Source organism: Mya arenaria, chromosome 6 (assembly GCF_026914265.1).
Source record: "Mya arenaria isolate MELC-2E11 chromosome 6, ASM2691426v1".
NCBI lineage: Eukaryota > Metazoa > Mollusca > Bivalvia > Myida > Myidae > Mya > Mya arenaria.
The window spans coordinates 8,611,795-8,634,182 of record NC_069127.1 but is presented as its reverse complement, the minus strand read 5'-3'; the positions used below and the strand labels follow the sequence as shown (position 1 = coordinate 8,634,182).

The 22,388-nt window shown below is 37.0% G+C and overlaps 1 protein-coding gene across 1 annotated transcript; it reads left to right on the top strand.

Moving 5' to 3' along the window:
- Positions 1-1,290: 1,290 nt before the first annotated feature.
- Positions 1,291-22,091, top strand: LOC128236603 (venom nerve growth factor 1-like). Its single transcript, XM_052951574.1, has 4 exons — positions 1,291-1,434; positions 8,147-8,346; positions 20,956-21,176; positions 21,806-22,091. Exons 2-4 carry the CDS (start codon positions 8,152-8,154, stop codon positions 21,936-21,938), a joined length of 549 nt encoding a protein of 182 aa, XP_052807534.1. The 5' UTR covers positions 1,291-1,434; positions 8,147-8,151; the 3' UTR covers positions 21,939-22,091.
- Positions 22,092-22,388: the final 297 nt, after the last annotated feature.

Genomic DNA, 22,388 nt, shown 5'->3' with positions numbered 1-22,388 from the left:
GAAAATATCAAACTTGTCAACTATCAAATTATTCGCAATTTTGTAAGTCTTTTTTTGTTAAATGGACTAGACACCAGATGGTCCAATAATCGGCATTTACAGTACTTCCTCAAAACAAGCCTAAGATTGTCATTGCGAGCTAGTAGGAGGCCGATAACACATCATTTTACAAGATAAAAAGAATAAACGCAAGAATCATGTTGCTGTCTCATCTGAGTTTCCCCGTTTAAAATAGCGCATAATTGTTTCCCAGTTTAAATAATATCTGTTTATGAGTGCATAAATATACCGACGCTTTATTCTAAATTTACTGCGATTTACATGGTTACAACCAAGTAAATTTCGAATTGGAAAATGCGCAGACACTGCGAAAGATGCATTTGTCCTTATGTCATTGTTATGCAAGTTGTTTTGACATTTGTCTGTTTTCTTGCTATTGCATCATCTGGTCCCTTTGGTGTCTAAGCACACTTTTCACAAGTTTGATAGAACACTTTCGCAACGACTTTTTCGAATGAGCTGTTAATGTCACTATGCACCTTCCCCTTAAAAACCTCAATAAATAACTACATCTTTAGGGAGCAACCAGTTTACAGATCATGAGAAATGGGGCTCACTTTTCTCGGTGCTCCCCTAAATGTAGACTATTGATAGACTAAAGGAGGGAGACATACGGATATGAAACAAACAGGAAGAAGGGAGACAGAAACACTCGGACCGACAGTGGTTTTGGATTACAAACAAATAATGGTATATTTTATATTAGTGTTTAAGATTGAAATTAAATTCCCTTGTATACGATTGCATGCCAACATTCAGCAATATAATACCAATGTGTAATAGTCAGGCAATCTGACATTTGGCCAAGGAACAGTCAAACCAATCAAAGTACAGACTGACAGACGGACGAATGAACATTTGATCTATAGTTAATAAAGAACACGTCAACATTTCGCTATTAACACAAACAAATCGTCTAGCTTTACTTTTGTTGTCGATATCGGATAAAAAAAAAACAATACTAAAATACAACCAAAAAGCACCATTTCGGGCTAGAAATGATCAGAATTTCATTGCAGGAGTACCCCAAAGCCTTTCTGCAAACATTTAAAACCATTCTTTTTTTGTTCTGAAGGACTGACGCTTGTCAAAAGGTTGCGCTCCTTATTGGAGCCGCCCCTGATTCATGACACATGTCACGATTATTGATAATAATTGTTGGCACAAACCAGTATATAACTGCACGTTGCTTTGAAGATGGCCAGTTCCTCCGGGAGATCTCTACAAGTATGCATTACATCAACTGCTGTGTCTTTTGGAGGACCCTTTACGTGTGTCTTCTCTCTGTTCGGCTAGTATTTTCTTTCTTTATTGAAAGCAAAGGCACTGATTTTTTTGAATCTCCGGACAATTTTGAAGAATTCAAACCGAAAGGTAGGTACAATTTTACCTTTTCATATCTATGTTAAACACATTCAAGGTATTTAAATGATCGATACATATCTTTAAAGCCCCATTATTTGCATTTTTGGAGTATGAAAAAGAAAACATTTATGAATTTACGCAGGTTAGAAATAAATTCAATTCAATAACATATTTTCAATAAGCAATTTATTTTAATAAGTCGGCAAACGGACTTTTAGTCTTGCGCGTTTCGTGGATATTTCTCTGGATCATTCCTGTATTAATTCATACAGTCTGCATGAACACACGAAAACGTGCGCAACCCGCTTAATATTATAAAGTACACACATACCAAATTGGTAGACGTTGCAGACGAAGTTGTCAACATATTATTTTTTTGTAAGTAATTTAAGCATTCTTTTAATAGAGAAATGCTTCATATAATTTTGTCGACCTTTTGACTATTACATCATAAGGAAATACACGTTCAAGAGGTATAATTCAATCTTTTGTTTACTTCTTTGTTCTAAAATGTAAACAAACTGGCCAAACTGATAAATCGGACTTTAAGCGATAAAGTATGTTATTCTTAGTCGAATTCACTGTCATGTAAAATGGTGACCAAGTAATATACCGTTTGAAATGAGTTTGGTTGAATGACCCAATTAAGTGAAAATCCATTATGATTAGTATGTTTTCCCTCAGTAGATTTATGCTCTTTTAAATAGTATGCAAATTAACTGAGCAAGGTGGTGTTACTTGTTATATCGGTTGGTAGAACATTTTATACATTCTATATCTCTTTACGTGAAATGATTTAAATACTACAGATTGTATGTACGATAATGATGGATGGAATATATTATATAACTTGTATTTTGCAAATTTTAAGCAATTTATCAATAATATATATCCAACTATCGGAAACAAATCTTATCGAAGACAATGCATTTTTCTTAATACATACATACAAATATTCTATACCAATGCGAACGTAGCTTATCAAACGAAAAAAATCACAAAGAAGCGTTTAGCGACGGCCGCACTTATTTTGTTAAGAACTGGGCCAGTCATAATAATGTCTTTCTTTCGAGTGAATTTCTGAATATGCTACTTCATGGTAGGTCGTTGCTGGGCGTGATTACCTGACTAAATCTAAAGTAAAAATGCACATTTTTAGGTTACAAATCACTAAACTGTACAGGTCATATGAAACCTGGGACAAATAATAATCCTACTCCGTAATGAAACTAAAGGAAACAGCAGGAGTTCATTCCCTTGTTGCGACTGTGCATAACAATACTTCAACAAATTAACAGATGACATACTGATATTGTTTCTTACTGATATGTTTATATTAATTTTTCATACCTGAAAAAAAGAACAATTACTCAGGATATTTATGATATAGATTTGAGTTAATTTAACTGTTCCGATTAAAAAAATCAGCTTATACATTACTTTAAGATCTTACTTATATACTAGTATCAGGGGTATACATAAAGTGAGCCTGCAACGGGTTAAGTGAGGTTTTTGATAATGATGGTAATGTATAAAACACCTTGTTTAAGGTCACATTCACATCTTTTTCGGCTTTGTTGTCGTTTGGCTTCTCGCGTTATTTTTTGTTAAATTTTAGTTTGTAGATTCCAAAGCAAACAAGGAAACCTTCGAAGAATATGATGTTTACAAATTTGAGAAGCGAGACTTTTGAGTCTGATTAGCATTTCCGCTAAAACATACTATTTTACAATATATTGTCTCATCTAATCTTTTTAAATGTTGATTTTTAGATCCTTTTTGCTGCCGTGGTTGAAGCAGAGCCTTCATAATAGCATAAACATGTCGGCTTAACCACCTTAATGTTTACTCAAGCTAGTTTATACACATTTTCGAGACTTGATACTTGTTGATTTCTATGCACTGTCTTCATGAAAAATATGTCATAGTTTTGTACTATTTAGAAGAAAGTGGCATTGACCATATTCAACTTAATGCTTCATTCAATAAATATAAACAAAGGGATTGCTCACTTTATTTTCGAAGTGAATTGATTGATAGATGGCTTGATTGATAGACCGCTCTAAGATAAGGGTGTACTTTTGTCATTGATCTTGTGATTTGTGGTTGCTTTTAACGCATGTTTAATGAATAGGTTCCGATTTATTAATATGGGAATCATTTGTGGTGCGAACTTCAGCGATAGTTTAAGAGTTATCACTCTGATACTTGGTACACATTACCACCATGACAGGTTGAAGTGTTGGTGGTATTTCCGTTACCAACGGTCATTTCGTCTTAGAGTAATGTGCCCTTGAATATGGCTTTTACACTTTTGGCTACAGTTTTTAGAGAAAACTTCTCCCACAGTTAAAGAGGTATGATTCTCATGGATGGTACATATTACCACCATGATGTGAAGTTATGCATGGAATAAACATGTTTTGTGACCTACGCCCATTTAATATTTGCCCTTGAAAAACGATTTTACACTTTGGGCGATTTTGGAGTTTGCGGAACGAAGTACTTCCACAGTTTTAGATATGTGACTCTAATACTTTATATTAATCCTACATCATATTATAATGGTGGATAGTAGTACTTAACCTATTATTCTCGATCTATGGCTAATGACTCCGGCCAACTCTTTTTTAAATGTATTGTACTCGATTTGATCTGGTGGAAAATAAGAATTAATTACGTTTCTATTATTTTGAAAATCCAATAAGATTTTTATTTTAACATTTGCCTGAGTAAATCAATAACAACCTGTGAGTTCGAATAATCATTTCTAAAATGTTGCATGAACTAGCATCAGGTAAACAAATATCTTTTACCAAAAAGTGTCTACAGCCAAGACAGAGTTAGGAAATTAAAACCGCCGCATATAACCAACATTAGAATAGAAAATATTGCAAACAATACATTTTTTTTTGGGGGGGGGGGGATTCCGGTACCCTTTTCATTATTTATGTAAAATATATAGTGTATAATACTATGTTAAAATACTGTGTTTTACTACATTTTCGTAATCAGACACGAAAACCATGCTTAAACCACCGCAGACGCACTTTACATGTGTTTTATAATGTCATCAAACTCAATAAAGAAGAAAACAATTAGATACGCTCAAAATGTAACCATTTCGCACTAGAAAATATTACAAATTTATTGTGGGAGTACCCCCGAACCCCTCTGCCAACACTTTAAAGCTGCACTCTCACAGATTGAACGATTCGACAACTTTTTTTATTTTTTGTCTTGGAAAGAGCCAATTTGTGCGAAAATCCATGGAAACCAGTTATATAAGACTGCTGAAAACAAATTAGATCGCAGATTTTTATATTTAAGTTCAAAAAATGATGTTTTATGCATTCTTCTTAAACCGTTAGTAACGGTTAGTAACGGTAACTAACCAATATAACGGTTTAAGCCATAAAACATTAATTTTCAAACAAAAATATGAAAATCTATGATCTGAGGTTTTGTCAGCAGTTTTATATCATAGTTTGCAGATATTTACGCAAACATTTGCCCTTTCCAAGACAAAAATTAAAAAAGTTGTAACAATGGTAAATCTGTTAGAGTGCAGCTTTAAACCAAATATATTTCTGTTCTGAGGAAGGGGCGCAAGTCAAAAGGTTACGGCCCTAAGTTACGTCCCCTCAAAGGTCAAATCCTGGACTTGCCCTTGGCATTCCAGGAAGGCGGATTTCTGAGATTTTGTGTTTTCATGTTTTCACGTAGATAAGCGAAAATGCGCCATGTGACGGGGCGTCAATGCACCATGTGACGGGGCGGCAATGCGCCATATATGTCCCGCCAATTGTTGCCTTGTCGCCCCGTCATTTAAAACATTTCAGCTACGATCTTAAGCACCATAATCAAACATCGACGTTACAAAGCTCACACGTAAGATGAAATCAATCATCAAGGGTACAAAAACGTCAACACTAGAAAAAAATATTGGTTCAAAAGTACGCGTATGTAAATAAAACCGACAATTCACTTTAAGTGAACATGTTCATGTTACCGTAAGGAGGTCATATAAATGAATTTATTTAAGTACGAAACCATATATATCATTGTAGTAATGCTCATTTGTCATTTTTTCAAGGTATTCACACTAATCACATATTTCTAACTGATGAGAAAGGTGAGAACCAGGAATTAAATAACAAATAAACTATGATGAATACAAATTTAATTCTTCAGAAAACTGCGCATGATATACAACCTGCGAGAAATTATATGGTTTTTTTTTTATTCAGAGCACCGTTGTCGGTAACACCTGCCCTCTGTCCACAGCTGCCATAGCTAACAATAGTTCTGAGCATTTTAAATAGCTTTGCCATACAAAACAGGAAATAGTTGTTCATTGACTATCTCGCAATAACAAAGTTTGTGTGGGGACTTGTATTTCAATATAGATTCTAGTAAAAAGAATTTATCTTAGTGCCATATGATCGTTATTTGCTACATATGTTCACTAAACTTCAGTCAGTGTTCAAAAATGAACTCACAGTTGTAGAAAATAATCAACATGTTGCTACGTTTATACAGATTTATGATTTTTGAGATTACGGCTAAAATCATTCATGAAACAGGCATTATCATTTGAGCATTACATATGGCCTCATTCAAAAAACTGATACAGTCTAAACTCTGTCTGATTCCAGAGGCCTCCAACCGTACATAGGTGCATGGATCGCTGACTGGTGATCCTCTACAAAGTGTTTTCACATCTTGTTTCTGGTCATCCATACTAACACGGATTCATTGTATGGACGTCTGGAACATAGAATCTTTTTTATCGAGACATAATATCTAACTCTTTTCATCACATGCATTCGTGTTCCTTCAAATCAATCATTTGAACTTTCATTGATTTCCTTCTATCATAATTGTTCAATACTCTTGCTATTGTACTACGGGGACTAATATGCCTGTAGGACCATCATGGCATCCTTGTTTTTAAATAATTCAGTATCGTGCAGATTGAAGATAATTGACGTTCAGTAAACATAATCATTCATATAATTGTTCACTAATTTGTCAACTATTGTCAGCCGTTCCCTTTTAACTATCACCACACACATCTCGACAACACTTTAAATAAACACTTTCAATTGCAAATCATCACTGAATTGAATGGCATAAATGCTTAAGTTGTAAATTTAACTTCACATTAAAAGTACCTGAACAATTGTGTGACAGTTGTAATGTAATTTCTGCTTTGACCGTTTCATGGCAGTTTCTTCCTTTATAACTAACAATGTATTCACTGTAATGCATGATGCTTGTGAATAATGGGGACCATTAAACAAACATTAACCATTTAGGGGGGTTGGGGGTGGGGGTTTAATACTATTCAAATTGTAAACAAAAAAGGCGCCAGCTCAATGGATGAACAAATGTAAGTTTCTGGTTATTTCTTCTGTTTAAAGAATAGACTCGAAGCAGTAATGTAGTTGTGAACCTGCTCCTCACATCAAATTGGTTGCTACCTACATCGAGTTCAAACTCAATTTTAGGACAAAAGTTACGTTGGTATGGTTTGGATCAACGTGTAATGTCGAAATGAGTTAACAGGGTAAAATGCAGTGCGTTTTGCTGTTTCTCACTGTATTTGTCCTAGAAAGTAATTTTGTTGGTTAACCATAGTTATAGTGTTCCATGACAAGGTAAGCACTAGTTTTCAGTAAAAGTCCCCCCCCCCTTGTAAATGACGAATGACATTTTTGTCGGTGATTTTTTTATACTGGAATGAGTAAGCCAATGACACCATTGTTTTAACTTGGTAACTCATTTAAGTAGCATATAAACATTCAAATAAATGAGTGTCATTAGTAAAAGTAAGTGTGTTTGTGAGTATTTTGTATCAGCTGTCTTCACAATCGAACTAAATTGGAAACAATACATTCAAGGATATGTAAAACTATATAAGCTGGTCTATTAGCCTAACGCCGTTCACGGGTTCTTACCAGTTTTTACATATCCTTTCTCAGTACCTGATAACATTTCCACATGCAGCTCTGCAAAGGTATGAGACACAATAATAGTCAGGCTTTATTCTCACAATCAAACGTCCACTAGACTTTGACCAGTCGGTATCCTTAATTACAGCAGCTATATGCCACCATAGACTAGGAATATTCGTAATGAACGTAATAATACAGTGGCACACATTCTGCTTAAGTTAATTCGTTAAACGGAGAAATCACAACACATTTCCTTTCTACATCCAAGATGGTGGCTTTTTTGTTTACAATTTGAATGGTACGGTGCAGGTCGATTACCCGTCCTGCATTTTAAGACTTGGAGACCCTTACCACAAAATTGCCTTAGCTCAACGCTAAATGCAAATTAAATTGTATTTGTCCTATTTCTATTTCTAAATCTAATATACGTAAATTGTGTCTCAACCAAATAGATGAAAGAAACACTTGAAGTTTATAATATAAATATTTTAATTATTTTTAACTTTGATTAATCAATAAATTTAGATAAAACATCATTTACTGTCCTAGGAATTGTTAACCCATCATCACCATTCATTTTCAACCCTCTGTGAGACGCAACAGTATATTTTAATACCATAAATAATGAACACAAGTATGAATGAATAAAACAAAAACACAACAATTATAATATCTGGTATATCGACAATAATGCCAATTAGTGCTGGTCTTATTCGGCCGTTTTGACTCGATTTCATTCTAATTGTATCTTCTTTTCTTAGAAAAAATGCAAGGTAGACACTCGGGAAGCACCCACAACAACTACGAAGATTTCAAACGGAACCAAATGGATCTTCGCGGTCTTTACTCCACATTGAAGGCACATCCGGCACTCATGAACAGGCGCATGATGGTAAACGGTCACAACCCGCCGCCTCTTCCGGTAGATTGGGATGAAGCAGCAGGGGAGCTGTCTGTTTCGGTAAAATATGAATGTTGTTTACTGTTAATTATCACTTAAAATGTTGAATGTAATATTTATCATATCGTGCCAAAATATGTGACTATAGCTGTATGATACCTGTCTGTGCCATATACACGCCAGGCACCAATTTCTCGAAATTTCTTAAGTCCCTTATAACAGGATTAAGCTAAGCTGACATTTTTTGTATTCAAATAACTTGCGTAATATTTATTTATTTAAGAGTTTTTATGCTTTTGATAGGAATAATCATTATGGTAGTCACAGTAAATTATTTTTCTTTCATTAAAATCCAATTTAAGTATGCACATTGCCTTAGTGAAATAAGCTACTTAAGCCTGTTAAGCTTATTAAGAAGTTTCGAAAAATTTGGGCCAGAAATTTGTTAACGTCATCATTGTTAAGTTTCAAATCTTAGTTGCTAGGGCACATTTTTAACAAGGTTCGAGATAACTGCTGCTGCTGTATGCATTTAAATAAAAGAAATATGAACATATCGTAAACTTTTTTAACTTTAAAACCTATAACGTTACTATTAACAACGTTTTTAACTTTAACGAAGTCATGTACATTCAGTCCGATATTTGTCGTTTTCGTAATAAATTGTTATGTTTCTTGATCGTCTATTGTTCACATTAAATGCCCAGGTAAGCGATATAAGGACAACATGGTCCTCTTGTTTATTTTCACAATTTGTTGAGAAATTAACGCAGATCAAATGAGTGGTTTCTGATCTTTTTTAATTGCACATGCAGTTTTTGCTTTATAGTAACATATGTTCATTCTTACAGAAACGCACTTCAATATTTGCTCCATTTACGCTGGTAATTATTTTGTTGTAATTGTCAACAAAGTCCTGCGATAGCGCTAGTTTATAAAATATATATTATATATATATTATATCTTGAACATATAAAATCTTTCCTACTCGAATATTTAAATAAAAAATCGTTAGTACCAAGTTCAAAAGTTCAATTTCACCAAATCTATGATACATCCATATAAGAACAGGAACGTCCACTTTGATAAACTACTGTGGCCGTGAGATAATTTGGTGATGCATTTTGTTTGCCAAAACTTTGATAATTTAAAACTTAAACTGAAAATACAAATGAGAAATATGACGTCTGCCATGATTTATGCAAGGTTTGTTCAAATATAAGCAAGCAATAGACAGAAAATACTCAAATGAGGTAGGCCTAAGTATTTATCTTCATAAGAACTATGTGTAATGACATGTCCTTGCACAGCATATCATGCATTGTATCAATGTCACAAATACCAATTGGTTTCTTTTGAGTGTAACTCAATCAATGTAAAGTACATTGACATCAACGTGACATACACATGAACACTCGATGTAAAGTACATTGACCTTGAACGTGGCATACTCCTGAACAATCGCTGTAAAGTACATTGACCTTGAACGTGGCATACACCTGAACAATCGATGTAAAGTACATTGACCTTGAACGTGGCATACACCTAAACACTCGATGCAAAGTACACGGTCCTTCAACGTGGCATACACCTGAATAATCGCTGTAAAGTACATTGACCTTCAACGTGACATACACCTGATCACTCGATGTAAAGTACATTGACCTTCAACGTGGCATACACCTGAACAATCGGTGTAAAGTACATTGACCTTCAACGTGGCATACACTTGAACAATCGGTGTAAAGTACATTGACCTTCAACGTGGCATACACCTGAACAATCGGTGTAAAGCACATTGACCTTCAACGTGGCATACACCTGAACAATCAGTGTAAAACACATTGACCTTCAACGTGGCATACACCTGAACAATCGGTGTAAAGTACATTGACCTTCAACGTGGCATACACCTGAACAATCGTTGTAAAGTACATTGACCTTCAACGTGGCATACACCTGAATAATCGCTGTAAAGTACATTGACCTTCAACGTGGCATACACCTGAACAATCGCTGTAAAGTACACTGTCCTTTAACGTGGCATACACCTGAACAATCGCTGTAAAGTACACTGTCCTTCAACGTGGCATACACCTGAATAATCGATGTAAAGTACATTGACCTTCAACGTGGCATACACCTGAACAATCGATGTAAAGTACACTGTCCTTCAACGTGGCATACACCTGAACAATCGGTGTAAAGTACACTGACCTTCAACGTGGCATACACCTGAACAATCGTTGTAAAGTACATTGACATTTAACGTGGCATACACCTGAACAATCGATGTAAATACACTGTCCTTCAACGTGGCATACACCTGAACAATCGGTGTAAAGTACACTGACCTTCAACGTGGCATACACCTGAACAATCGATGTAAAGTACATTAACCTTCAACGTGGCATACACCTGAACAATCGATGTAAAGCACACTGTCCTTCAACGTCGCATACACCTGAACAATCGGTGTAAAGTATATTGACCTTCAACGTGGCATACACCTGAACAATCGCTGTAAAGTACATTGACCTTCAACTTGGCATACACCTGAACAATCGATGTAAAGTACATTGACCTTCAACGTGGCATACACATGAACAATCGATGTAAAGTACATTAGCCTTCAACGTGGCATACACCTGAACAATCGATGTAAAGTACATTGTCCTTCAACGTGGCATACACCTGAACAATCGGTGTAAAGTACATTGACCTTCAACGTGGCATACACCTGAATAATCGCTGTAAAGTACATTGACCTTCAACGTGGCATACACCTGAACAATCGCCGAAAAGTACACTGTCCTTTAACGTGGCATACACCTGAACAATCGATGTAAAGTACACTGTCCTTCAACGTGGCATACACCTGAATATTCGATGTAAAGTACATTGACCTTCAACGTGGCATACACCTGAACAATCGTTGTAAAGTACACTGTCCTTCAACGTGGCATACACCTGAATAATCGATGTAAAGTACATTGACCTTCAACGTGGCATACACCTGAACAATCGTTGTAAAGTACATTGACATTTAACGTGGCATACACCTGAACAATCGCTGTAAAGAACACTGTCCTTCAACGTGGCATACACCTGAACAATCGGTGTAAAGTACATTGACCTTCAACGTGGCATACACCTGAACAATCGATGTAAAGTACATTAACCTTCAACGTGGCATACACCGGAACAATCGGTGTAAAGCACACTGTCCTTCAACGTGGCATACACCTGAGCAATCGGTGTAAAGTATATTGACCTTCAACGTGGCATACACCTGAACAATCGCTGTAAAGTACATTGACCTTGAACTTGGCATACACCTGAACAATCGATGTAAAGTACACTGTCCTTCAACGTGGCATACACATGAACAATCGATGTAAAGTACATTAGCCTTCAACGTGGCATACACCTGAACAATCGCTGTAAAGTACATTGACCTTCAACGTAGCATACAACTGAACAATCGCTGAAAAGTACACTGTCCTTTAACGTGGCATACACCTGAACAATCGCTGTAAAGTACACTGTCCTTCAACGTGGCATACACCTGAATAATCGATGTAAAGTACATTGACCTTCAACGTGGCATATACCTGAACAACAGCTGAAAAGTACACTGTCCTTTAACGTGGCATACACCTGAACAATCGCTGAAAAGTACACTGTCCTTTAACGTGGCATACACCTGAACAATCGATGTAAATAACACTGTCCTTCAACGTGGCATACACCTGAATAATCGATGTAAAGTACATTGACCTTCAACGTGGCATACACCTGAACAATCGTTGTAAAGTACATTGACATTTAACGTGGCATACACCTGAACAATCGCTGTAAAGTACACTGTCCTTCAACGTGGCATACACCTGAACAATCGATGTAAAGAACACTGACCTTCAACGTGGCATACACCTGAACAATCGATGTAAAGTACATTAACCTTCAACGTGGCATACACCGGAACAATCGGTGTAAAGCACACTGTCCTTCAACGTCGCATACACCTGAACAATCGGTGTAAAGTATATTGACCTTCAACGTCGCATACACCTGAACAATCGCTGTAAAGTACATTGATCTTCAACTTGGCATACACCTGAACAATCGATGTAAAGTACACTGTCCTTCAACGTGGCATACACATGAACAATCGATGTAAAGTACATTAGCCTTCAACGTGGCATACACCTGAACAATCGATGTAAAGTACATTGTCCTTCAACGTGGCATACACCTGAACAATCGGTATAAAGTACACTGTCCTTCAACGTGGCATACACCTGAACAATCGATGTAAAGTACATTGACCTTCAACGTGGCATACACCTGAACAATCGGTGTAAAGTACATTGACCTTCAACGTGGCATACACCTGAACAATCGCTGTAAAGTACATTGACCTTCAACTTGGCATACACCTGAACAATCGCTGTAAAGTACACTGTCCTTCAACGTGGCATACACCTGAACAATCGATGTAAAGTACACTGACCTTCAACGTGGCATACACCTGAACAATCGATGTAAAGTACATTAACCTTCAACGTGGCATACACCTGAACAATCGTTGTAAAGCACACTGTCCTTCAACGTCGCATACACCTGAACAATCGGTGTAAAGTACATTGACCTTGAACGTGGCATACACCTGAACAATCGATGTAAAGTACATTGACCTTCAACGTGGCATACACCTGAACAATCGATGTTTAGTACATTGACCTTCAACGTGGCATACACCTGAATAATCGATGTAAAGTACATTGACCTTCAACGTGACATACACCTGAACAATCGGTGTAAAGTACATTGACATTTAACGTGGCATACACCTGAACAATTGTTGTAAAGCACACTGTCCTTCAACGTCGCATACACCTGAACAATCGCTGTAAAGTACACTGTCCTTCAACGTGGCATACACCTGAACAATCGGTGTAAAGTACACTGACCTTCAACGTGGCATACACCTGAACAATCGATGTAAAGTACATTAACCTTTAACGTGGCATACACCTGAACAATCGCTGTAAAGCACACAGTCCTTCAACGTCGTATACACCTGGACAATCGGTGTAAAGTATATTGACCTTCAACGTGGCATACACCTGAACAATAGCTGTAAAGTACATTGACCTTCAACTTGGCATACACCTGAACAATCGATGTAAAGTACATTGTCCTTCAACGTGGCATACACATGAACAATCGATGTAAAGTACGTTAGCCTTCAACGTGGCATACACCTGAACAATCGATGTAAAGTACATTGTCCTTCAACGTAGCATACACCTGAACAATCGGTGTAAAGTACATTGACCTTCAACGTGGCATACACCTGAATAATCGCTGTAAAGTACATTGTCCTTCAACGTGGCATACACCTGAACAATCGCTGAAAAGTACACTGTCCTTTAACGTGGCATACACCTGAACAATAACTGTAAAGTACACTGTCCTTCAACGTGGCATACACCTGAATAATCGATGTAAAGTACATTGACCTTCAACGTGGCATACACCTGAACAATCGTTGTAAAGTACATTGACATTTAACGTGGCATACACCTGAACAATCGCTGTAAAGTACACTGTCCTTCAACGTGGCATACACCTGAACAATCGGTGTAAAGTACACTGACCTTCAACGTGGCATACACCTGAACAATCGATGTAAAGTACATTAACCTTCAACGTGGCATACACCGGAACAATCGGTGTAACGCACACTGTCCTTCAACGTCGCATACACCTGAACAATCGGTGTAAAGTATATTGACCTTCAACGTGGCATACACCTGAACAATCGCTGTAAAGTACATTGACCTTCAACGTGGCATACACCTGAACAATCGCTGTAAAGTACACTGTCCTTCAACGTGGCATACACCTGAACAATCGATGTAAAGTACATTAGCCTTCAACGTGGCATACACCTGAACAATCGATGTAAAGTACATTGTCCTTCAACGTGGCATACACCTGAACAATCGCTGTAAAGTACACTGTCCTTCAACGTGGCATACACCTGAACAATCGATGTAAAGTACTTTGACCTTCAACGTGGCATATACCTGAACAATCGGTGTAAAGTACATAGTCCTTTTACGTGGCATACACCTGAACAATCGCTGTAAAGTACATTGACCTTCAACGTGGCATACACCTGAACAATCGCTGAAAAGTACACTGTCCTTTAACGTGGTATACACCTGAACAATCGCTGTAAAGTACACTGTCCTTCAACGTGGCATACACCTGAATAATCGATGTAAAGTACATTGACCTTCAACGTGGCATATACCTGAACAATCGCTGAAAAGTACACTGTCCTTTAACGTGGCATACACCTGAACAACCGCTGAAAAGTACACTGTTCTTTAACGTGGCATACACCTGAACAATCGCTGTAAAGTACTTTGTCCTTCAACGTGGCATACACCTGAATAATCGATGTACATTGACCTTGAACGTGGCATACACCTGAACAATCGTTGTAAAGTACATTGACATTTAACGTGGCATACACCTGAACAATCGCTGTAAAGTACACTGTCCTTCAACGTGGCATACACCTGAACAATCGATGTAAAGTACACTGACCTTCAACGTGGCATACACCTGAACAATCGATGTAAAGTACATTAACCTTCAACGTGGCATACACCGGAACAATCGGTGTAAAGCACACTGTCCTTCAACGTCGCATACACCTGAACAATCGGTGTAAAGTACATTGACCTCCAACGTCGCATACACCTGAACAATCGCTGTAAAGTACATTGATCTTCAACTTGGCATACACCTGAACAATCGATGTAAAGTACACTGTCCTTCAACGTGGCAAACACATGAACAATCGATGTAAAGTACATTAGCCTTCAACGTGGCATACACCTGAACAATCGATGTAAAGTACATTGTCCTTCAACGTGGCATACACCTGAACAATCGGTGTAAAGTACATTGACCTTCAACCTGGCATACACCTGAATAATCGCTGTAAAGTACATTGACCTTCAACGTGGCATACACCTGAACAATCGCTGAAAAGTACACTGTCCTTTAACGTGGCATACACCTGAACAATCGCTGTAAAGTACATTGTCATTCAACGTGGCATACACCTGAATAATCGATGTAAAGTACATTGACCTTCAACGTGGCATACACCTGAACAATCGTTGTAAAGCACATTGACATTTAACGTGGCATACACCTGAACAATCGCTGTAAAGTACACTGTCCTTCAACGTGGCATACACCTGAACAATCGCTGTAAAGTACATTGACCTTCATCGTGGCATACACCTGAACAATCGCTGAAAAGTACATTAACCTTCAACGTGGCATACACCGGAACAATCAGTGAAAAGCACACTGTCCTTCAACGTCGCATACACCTGAACAATCGGTGTAAAGTATATTGACCTTCAACGTGGCATACATCTTAACAATCGCTGTAAAGTACATTGACCTTCAACTTGGCATACACCTGAACAATCGATGTAAAGTACACTGTCCTTCAACTTGGCATACACATGAACAATCGATGTAAAGTACATTAGCCTTCAACGTGGTATACACCTGAACAATCGATGTAAAGTACACTGTCCTTCAACGTGGCATACACCTGAACAATCGGTGTAAAGTACATTGACCTTCAACGTGGCATATACCTGAACAATCGGTGTAAAGTACACTGTCCTTCAACTTGGCATACACATGAACAATCGATGTAAAGTACATTAACCTTCAACGTGGCATACACCTGAACAATCGATGTAAAGTACACTGTCCTTCAACGTGGCATACACCTGAACAATCGGTGTAAAGTACATTGACCTTCAACGTGGCATATACCTGAACAATCGGTGTAAAGTACATAGTCCTTTAACGTGGCATACACCTGAACAATCGCTGTAAAGTACATTGACCTTCATCGTGGCATACACCTGAACAATCGCTGAAAAGTACACTGTCCTTTAACGTGGCATACACCTGAACAATCGCTGTAAAGTACACTGTCCTTCAACGTGGCATACACCTGAACAATCGATGTAAAGTACATTGACCTTCAACGTGGCATATACCTGAACAATCGCTGAAAAGTACACTGTCCTTTAACGTGGCATACACCTGAATAATCGCTGAAAAGTACACTGTCCTTTAACGTGGCATACACCTGAACAATCGCTGTAAAGTACTTTGTCCTTCAACGTGGCATACACCTGAATAATCGATGTAAAGTACAATGACCCTCAACGTGGCATACAACTGAACAATCAATGTAAGGTACAATGACCCTCAACGTGGCATACAACTGAACAATCAATGTAAGGTACAATGACCCTCAACGTGGCATACAACTGAAAAATCAATGTAAGGTACAATGACCCTCAACGTGGCATACAACTGAACAATTAGTGTAAGGTACATTCGACCTGAACATGGTATATAACTGTCCATTAAAAGTACACATTTCATAAATGTCAAGAACAATGTCTAATGAATTGACAATATTATAACACAATGTTAAGAATGACATGGTACCATGCATTGCACTCATTACATCGACGTAAGATTACGTAAATTTGCGTAAAGTCAGTAAATAGTTCGTACGTTGAGACACGTAGCCTATAAAAAATATTGTTATTCACAAAAATAGAGGTATTTTATCGACGGTCTAAACATACTCTTCCTCTTAGTAAATAGCCATGTTCATGCAGAATGAGTGTGAATAGTAATGGTTTCTACGCTAGATCACGTGACTTTCAGTTAGCATCCTTGATTTAACGACAAAGAGCCGTCTGACAATGGCTGGATGTACATAATGTAAGGGCGGTATTGTATGTTCTTAGCGACACTGATACTGACAGGAAGTGGTCTTCTTAATTGGAACTGGACCTTGAACAATATATAGGCCCATTTTTAACAACGCTGTCCACGGTATTTTATTTTACAACGTCAATTAGGGATAGATTGAGTAGTTTCATTATGTTGCTTGCAAGTCATACCCACAGAATCAAAATTGCATACATCATACGTGCGTCACGAAAATGAATGACGTCGTATTTCAGATTTGGCATTTTGGTTAAGAATGTATATGACACAATCTATGTCAAGTAAATTGTATTCGACAAATAACATCACAATCATGTATGAACAAGAAAAAAAGAAAGTCTTGAAAATTGGCTTTGCTGTTTTCATATGGAAATAACAAAAATGTTGTGACTTTTGAAGCCAAAATGCAACCAATATCAAATATGTTTTTGACCCTGTAAATGAATAATAAAAAGTATTTCACCAACATGGTAGAAGAGATAATGGTTTACATTTCGTCAAAAACATCGTGACTGATGATTAGTTATTTTCGAATATCGATATTGTCGCGTGACTTTTTGCCGTGTAAACTAAGTACAATATAATTATATCCAAAAAAGGTTGTTCCACTATTTCTGAGTGATAGTGCCACCTATGCCACCTATGCCTTAACGATTTTAGTGTATAAGTGTGTTCCCCTTTTAATAATTTAGAAAGCACCTGAAGAAAACAACCTCCAAAATTCCACTAAGTCATTAATTGGTTTTATGAATTGGGTTATTATAAAGTTAGCGCTTCTGTGCTGACCATTAAAGAGACCTTCCGCGCCCGCCAGCCGAACTGAAGTTTTAGAAAATCAAACATTAGTAATAACTATTACTTAATAGGCAAATGCCAATTAATCACATGTTATGAATAACATACTAATACCATTCGTTACACATTGTTACATGTAAATTTAAGTTCTTAAAGGTGTACATCTAACATAGATACCAAACAATTAAACAATGCAGTTTTTAACTCGGGCCGGGCCTCCTTGCTTGCTAGCTGTTTAGACATTGTGTGTTTGTTCTATAATGGTATGTCTGTGAAGTGGTGAATATATCGTAGTCTATACCACATGTATTGTGAATAGACTGATTGGTTTGTATTGGTTTCACCTGTAGTAAGTACTGTATGGAAAACAATCTAGAATAGGAGTGATTTTGAAAGAATATATACAATTATTTACAATAAGTATTTCACATGAATTAATTGATTTTTTATTATAGTGGATGACGTAAGAACATGTAGGAATTCCATTAAAATTCAGCCCAATTCAAAAGTTTGTGAACGTTTATTTACAACATCAGGATGAGGAATCACGTGACATCAACGGGATTCTCACATGTGTCACCACGGATCAAAACCTATGTAAACAAGCAAGAAAGTGACAGTAATTTCTAAATAACTTTCTTTTAGAAAAAAGATAAGAAAATATGTTTTAGCCTATAAAAATCTATGATATTTTCTGCTTTTACACGTATAAAATATTTTAGATATGCTTGCATTTTAATGATTCAATCCTTGGCCAAAATTTCAACTCGAAGGAATTTTGTAGAACGATGCAACGCTGTGTGCGCCGTGATTCTTTGTTTTGTACATATTTCTTAGTTATTAGTAATAGTTTATAAATCAGATATGCGTTAAAAAGTTAGTTTTGCTCAATAGTTTCATAAACAAATTGTTCGTTAAATGGTTTTTTATAGTGTTTTTTTTTCAATTAACATCGAGTTTTCAAGAAATGCTGTTGTAAATGTGAATGTTATATGTGCTGCAGTTAACGTGAACTTAAATCTTCTTCTCATATAAATAAAGCCGACTATGTTTAAATCGGTATGCTTAACAAACGTATCATAACATGCTTATTTTATTCTATTGTATACTTTGTTTTGCTCTCTTAATTGTGACGAGAATGTATACAACACAAAACTCTTATTAATGGTATGAATTTACATCAATTTGATCGATTTGAAAATGTTCAATTTATGTTGAAGGCCATCAAAGGGAGACTTCCAAATACTCATTGTTACTCTGTAGTTTTACCAAATGTTTACAAAGATAAATGGATACAGTAATAAATACAATAAAATGGACAGCAAATTACACTTTGAACAGCCAAACCCGTCCTTAGTACGTTCCAAAGTGAAAGAAAATCAACAGCCAAGAACTGATTACATTCAATAACAAAATCGCCATTCCTAAGGTTAATCATAAAAATGCTTACACTCCAGTTAAACCTGCTTCGAAAATGGTCAAAATATCTTTATCCAGAAGAAAACAGGAAAGAATAAGAAGCACTGACAAAGAAATTGACTACCATGAAAATGAACTTCTCTCGTAAGATGATCATTTGTATCTTGCATGGACTTTCGTGTAAGAATATAAGTATCTACCATGGCCGAGAGTGTAAGATAGGTTCATTCCAACCCGAGCGTAGGGTGTTTTGCGGAAACGAGGTTTACCGGCGCGAGGGTCGGGATGAACCTATCTTACACGAGTGGCTATGGTAGATGCTTTTTCTCCCATCTCAGTTAAACAAATTTAAGTAAAAATGTTTTTTTGCCGGAACTCTTTTGTACTTAGTGAAAATAATTGCGTATGGATATGCGATAAATCATGATTGTCATGGATATGTACGCAGTGATATAGATTATGTTAATAGTCAAATCGGTCTTTAAATAGTTCTAAGGAGAGTGAAGCATTTTTTCTTGAAAGGTGCGTGTAAACTGTTTTATGGTGACATTTGAAGCGAGATATAATTAATTAGCGTTCTAAATATTGCCACAAGACAAGATTTCCATGATGCTACAGACGACAGTCTTCAACAAGGGAGGTAATTATAATGTGGTGACCATTCAAAAGGTGTTCCATACGGGAAGAATTTCTAGCATGGTTATATTGTTGGATCTACTTATCTGATGTGGGAGAAAGGTTCATCCCAACCCGAGCCTAGTTTGTTATGCGAAAACAAGGTTTACAAAAGATTTAAAATTTCAAATAATACCATATGACAATGTTTCTATTGTGCTAGAGATGACAGTCTTCAACAAGGGAGGCAATTTTTGATGACAATAGCAGAGTAGTTCATTACGGTTTTTTATCTTTGATCTGGGTGGGGGGGGGTGATGGCTTTGACGCCATAGAATAGTATATTACCAACCAGACATCGCAGGTGGAATCTCTATTTAACTATTAATAATAACTAAGAAATATGTACAAAACAAAGAATCACGGCGCACACAGCGTTGCATCGTTCTACATAATTCCGTCGTATTGAAATTTTGGCCAAGGATTCCATCGTTAAAATACAAGCAAATCCAAAATATTTCACACTTGTAGAAGCAGAAAATAGCAAAGTCTTTAATATGCTAAGAAATATTTTCTTATCTTTTCTCTCAAAAAAGTTATTTAGAAATTAGTGTCACTTTCTTGCTTGTTTACATCGGTTTTGAACCGTGGTAACACATGTGAGAACCCCGTTGAAGTCACGTGATTCCACACCCTGATGTAGTAAATAAACGTTCACAAACTTTCGAATTGGACTGAATTTTAATGGAATTCCTACATGTTCTTACGTCACTCTCTATAATAAAAAATCATTTAATTCATGTGAATACTTATTGCAAATAACCTTAAAAATAGTAAGATTAAGTATAATCTGGTGGGCGTGTTGTCTGTCTGTCTCTCTCACTTAACTTATACGACCAAGTTGGATAAGAACAGAGTAAAATAGGGAAGACAATTGTTACTAATATGTTTGAAATACATTTTTTGACGCAGAAGCGGTTTGACATGGGCATGGCACAGTCAGTGTGCCCAGTTAAGATAAGCTGGGAGTTGATCTCGCGAGCCCGGGACATGAACGGGACGGAAGTGGAGGTGTTCCAGCCCCTGGACTCCAGCGACCGCTTCCAGTGGTTCTACACGGTCACGTGCGACCAGCGCCGTCTTCAGGAACGAGAGAATTGCCCACAATGCTGCTACGCAATCAACACGCAAATGTTAGTATTTCCCGAACACGGAAGTTTAAGTCACTCCGTCGGGACTATTCAACTTGTAATTGGCTGAATCGGTCAGTGATCGTGATCTTTATGTAACATGGTATATAACCTTACATACGTAATAATATATAGTTTCACCATTAATTATCCAAACTGCCATCCATGATATAGCTATATTAATAAACAACAGCATGACTTCACTTCGCATTCAGCTGTACTTACCTACGTGTACGTCACTTCAGCTTATGCAGGCTATATCAATAACGTAGTATCACCCGTAAACTAGTAAGGTGGTATGTTTTTCGAAAGGAAGTATGAGATAGCTTTGGTTGTTGTAAGCATCGGCGTCGTCAGCGTGCAAAAACTTTAACATTGGCAGTAACTAAAATTCATTTCAAATAGAACATGTTGCCAAAGACAATGCAGCAAGACCAATACCTCTTGCCTTAATAGCCGAGCGTAGGAGTTGTTTCGCAAGGCTTTTGTTGTTATATTCTGTGGTTGCACTTGCCTGTCTGAATGCTTTTCACGCTAATCGTTCTTGATGGTGCTGATTAGGCGGACGCGTTTCCACAAGGATAATACATTGTATATTTGTTCGAATATTCGGCGCTTACATTTGATTTCAGGTACCTGTCTAGGTGCGTCCCCCGGCAGTCATACGTGATGGCGCTGATATGGCGACCGGAAATGGCCTCTTACGACTGGGGCTACATCCAGGTGGATTCAAGCTGCGACTGCGCCATCACACCCAAACACTGACATAACATTCTAATATTGTCAATGCTACATAAGAAGTTCCGATGGAAGGAGTGCTATTTTATCCAGTTTTCTAAAAAAAAACAAATGTCATTGACACTGGTCATTTTGCATAACCAAATGATGGTAGACATGGTGATTGTGAAAATTAAAGGGTTTAAACTTTCTATCAACGTTATACAGAATCATATGAAATCAAAATTTGTTAACTTGCTAAAGTGATTAAAGGCTTCATCACTTAACTTACATGTTCACAACAGCTCTCGAAATTCTCGATGGACCGTGATGTTACTATTATACGTAGTAGTAGTAGTAGTGGACGCATACAAATTGTTCTAAGTATGCTGTAGATGAAAACTGGATACCGTGTCAACATGAAGAATAGGTAATTCCTTGTGCTACGTTAACTCTTTAGTCTGTATGTAAGATAGGTGATATGTTTGAATGCAGTTC